The 3731-nt window shown below is 47.5% G+C and overlaps 1 protein-coding gene across 1 annotated transcript; it reads right to left on the reverse strand.

Annotated features, from left to right (window-relative positions):
• Positions 1 to 1973: 1973 nt before the first annotated feature.
• On the reverse strand, positions 1974 to 2919 carry LOC125523399 (uncharacterized). Its single transcript, XM_048688433.2, has one exon. The coding sequence runs from the start codon at positions 2823 to 2825 to the stop codon at positions 2166 to 2168; it is 660 nt and encodes a 219-aa protein (XP_048544390.2). The 5' UTR covers positions 2826 to 2919; the 3' UTR covers positions 1974 to 2165.
• Between the last annotated feature and the right edge of the window lie 812 nt (positions 2920 to 3731).

The following is a 3731-nucleotide window of genomic DNA, read 5'->3' on the forward strand; positions in this document are numbered from 1 at the left end:
GTCTTAAATATTTTAGTGCTAGATATCCCCGTATCTAGACAAATCTAAGACAAGTAATTCGGAGCGGAGGAAGTAGCTCTGTTGGTATGGCGAAGAACAAGGATGCAACAAGTTTATTGCAAGTGCATTGGTACGTACTACTCTACATTGGCAGCCAGCAGTGCACCTAGCTAGCAGAGCTAGCGGGTAAAATACTTGCAGCGCACCTAGCTAGTAGAGCCAGCGTGTGGACGTGACTACGCATGCATTGCATGCTCAATGAGTTTTGCTGGTGACACTGCTTGCAAGTTGCAACTAACTGCGCGTACGCTAGCTGCATTCAATCGGTGTAGGACAAGTGGATCCGCGTAGCTCGATAGTAAGTTGAGCCGTCACAATGTGGTTTAATCAACGTGTTTATGCTGATAATAATCATTGGCTGTTCCATGGAGAAACTTTTAATTGTGGAATAGGGCTGACTGGCAGAGCATTTGATTGAATTGTTTGAGCAAGAAAAGACTCAAACATTAGGAAGCTAGCATGACGGAGATGGAGGAGCAAATGAAGAAGAGGGAGAAAGAAAAGAGATAGACATCTCTATTGAGAAGAGGCCGAGAAAGAAAGGAAAAAAAGAAGCAAATAAAGGCCTTTGTTAGTTGACACGGGAACTGGCCAATGGCATTACAAAAATGTTACTCCCTCCGATCCAAAACAAGTGTCGTGGTTTTAGAGAATATGTTTTATATTAATATAAATTTGGCTTGATGACTATCAAGAAGATCTCCCCCGCAAAAAAACAGAAAGACTATCATGAAGATCTAATATGTCTATAGTTGTTTAGAAACGAATACATTGTTTTCCTCTTCATGACTACACAAACACATGCACAATCATGATAAATCAAATCTACATCACATAATCAGTGCATCATACCAACTTGGGAGAATAAAACAAAAAATTGCTGCCTAATTAATTCCATCGAATTCAAGAAATTGATGCGGCCAAATACGAATCAGTAACACAATATAAATCAACAAAAGGAGAGACTAGCCGTAGCATTTTCTTGGGCATCGACATGGTCAACGGGCGTAATGTGACAACTTCGACTGTCATTGTTGATCGGGGATTGAGGTGCCCACACCCCTCTGGACAGCTAGTCAAGCACCGATGCCAAACAATATCGATAGATTTCTTTTTACTCTTAACAATATTTTTTTAGGATGTACTCTTAACAATATCGATAGATGATACCATAGTCAGCTTCCACGACCAGTCGTTTATCTCCAATCAGGACGTAGACAAGCCCAAGGCTACCAGGGCCATGGCCTGGGTCATGAGGATAAATTGCTTCCAGTACTGTAGTGAGTTTACCACTGTAGCTAGTGTTTGGCCCAAGACTTGCCCGATGCTTAGCACAATCCTGGCCACGAGAGTCTCCAATAGTTGGCTGACCAACCAATAATGGGATTTAGTCTGACTATTTCGTGCAACCAGGTCTAATCCATCATTTAGGGGGGTGAAAATTATTTCTGACGGGTGGCAGAATTAACTAAACACTAAATATCCTTCAAAATTAAGGGGAAAATAATTATTTAATTAGTAACTATAAAAAATGTGTACGAATTTTAGCGTGTAGCTAACAATTGTTTAATGAAACATCTTTTTTACTCAATACAGTGTCATTTGGTATTGTTGCAAAACAAAAACTCATACCGCCCTAATTATTAATTACTGAAAATAAATATTTTGCCGACAAAATATGAATTTTAGGATGGTTATTATATGGTTTATTGGACCAACTTTCCATGGCAACCACTCTAAAGGAATCATGTCTATTGTGGTAAACGTTGGATTAAACCTTGTTGCAAAATTGGACGATAGTTGTTCTCTGCAATAAGCACTAAGAGTAGGTAATCCCTGCAAATAAACTAAAAAATTTCCAAAATTATTTGGCAATATACTTGTGGGGTATGTCAACTAAAAAATAAGCTCACAACTCGATCGACACGGTAGAGAATCAGAAAAGGTATGTTAATTCAGCGCAAATACTCAGCATAGCAACGCATCAAACGTGCACGGATCATCGAGCCTACTACAGTCTAGAGGCATGTACCACACCCATACCTAGCTAGGTAGCTAGCTAGCTAGCTTGGTCGACAGGTAGCCTAGCCCGGCCGCTTGATTGATCACACATGAGCCGGGGCGTCCAACTTGTCGAAGCAGGCCACGTCGGCGGCGGCGTAGTCGCCCGGGCCGACGGCGATGGTCACCGGCCAGCAGTAGTACGTGGTGAGGACACTTGTGGTGGACATCGCCACGTGGGTGGACAAGACCCCTCTCAGCTCCATCTCCGCGCCGGCCACGCCGCGCCCCTCGTAGAGCGCGCGCACGTACCGCATCGGTAGATCCTCCTCCGGCACCAGCGACAACGGCACGAGCACCTCGCTCAATGTCTGCTGCGTCACGTCGATGGGCTTCGGAAGGTCGAACTCGGTGATCCTCGCTGTAGGCGCCTCCGCCGAAGAAGATGACGACGACGCGTCCGTGAGCCGGACGGTGACGTTGGCGTACTCGAGGGTGGCGCGCCCGCTTGGGTTGTAGGCCCTGAGGACGAACTTGAGCCGCACCTCGTTGCCCGGGGGTGGCAGCGACGGTATGTAGTTGGTAGCTACGCGGCCGGCGGCGAGCTTCAGCTGGAGCTTCTCGGGGCGGAGCATCACCACCACCGCCCGGACGATCACTGCCACGGCCACCAGGGTGACCACGCACGCTAAGGTGCACCGCACCGCGTATAGCCACCGGAACCTCCTCCACCAGCTCGTCGTCTTGTTCCCCTGCTCGGCCATCTGATATCGATGTAGGTTTGGTGTACTTGCTAGTAATAACTTGAGCCAACGATCGTTATAACTAGAGATGTACTACGTTCGTGGCACTAGCTACCATTGCGTCTGCGTGAATGATGGAGAGAAGCACGCCCGCGATATGTATTTATGGGAGCGACTAGGCGACTGATCTTTTTCTTTTGTTTCAGCCACTTTGCTCTCCACCGACAGATCTTGATCCAACGGCCAAGTGTCGCAGTTTTAAACTAAGCTTAATTCAACCTTAGCTCAAACTAAAACGCTTATTATGAATCGGAGGGAGTACCTTCTAGAGGCACTCTCACTCTCTCTCCCTCCTCCAACACAGCCTCCAATCAGTCCACGGAGCCGTTCGGACCACAATTTTTCAGCAAAGCCGAAACAAAACCAAGGGGGCTTTTTTGGAGCCTGGACACAAGCCACGTAGGTTTCACACACCCCATGCCCACCAAAAGTAAGGCAGAGCCCGGACTTTTGTACCTGGCCGCACTATTTCCGCGGCAAAATACCCTACTTTCTTCTTTCATCCCTTCGATCTCCACCCAATACCCTACTCTCTTCTTCCCTCACTCAGCCGACGCATGGAGCCGGAGGAGAACCTGCCAGAGACGGAGATGGTGGAGGATCCGAGCATCACGCTCGCCCGAAAAATCAATTCGGCGACACGGCAAAATCGTTGCGTTAAAGCGAAGGCCACAAAGGCAAAAATACCCAAGAATTAAAAGGCTGGCAGAGGGCATGCGGGTAGCATACGTGGCGGCGGGCTTCCTGGTCACGGACATGGTGGAGGTCGGGGCCCCATATTTGCCGACCGTGCATACACCGCCATGGCCCAAGCATTACAAGGATCTGTAGTTCTACACGGCCAAGCAACTCGGTAGGCAGTCCACG

This window comes from Triticum urartu, chromosome 7A (assembly GCF_056163025.1).
Source record: "Triticum urartu cultivar PI428250 chromosome 7A, HENAU_Tu73, whole genome shotgun sequence".
NCBI classification, from domain to species: Eukaryota; Viridiplantae; Streptophyta; class Magnoliopsida; order Poales; family Poaceae; genus Triticum; species Triticum urartu.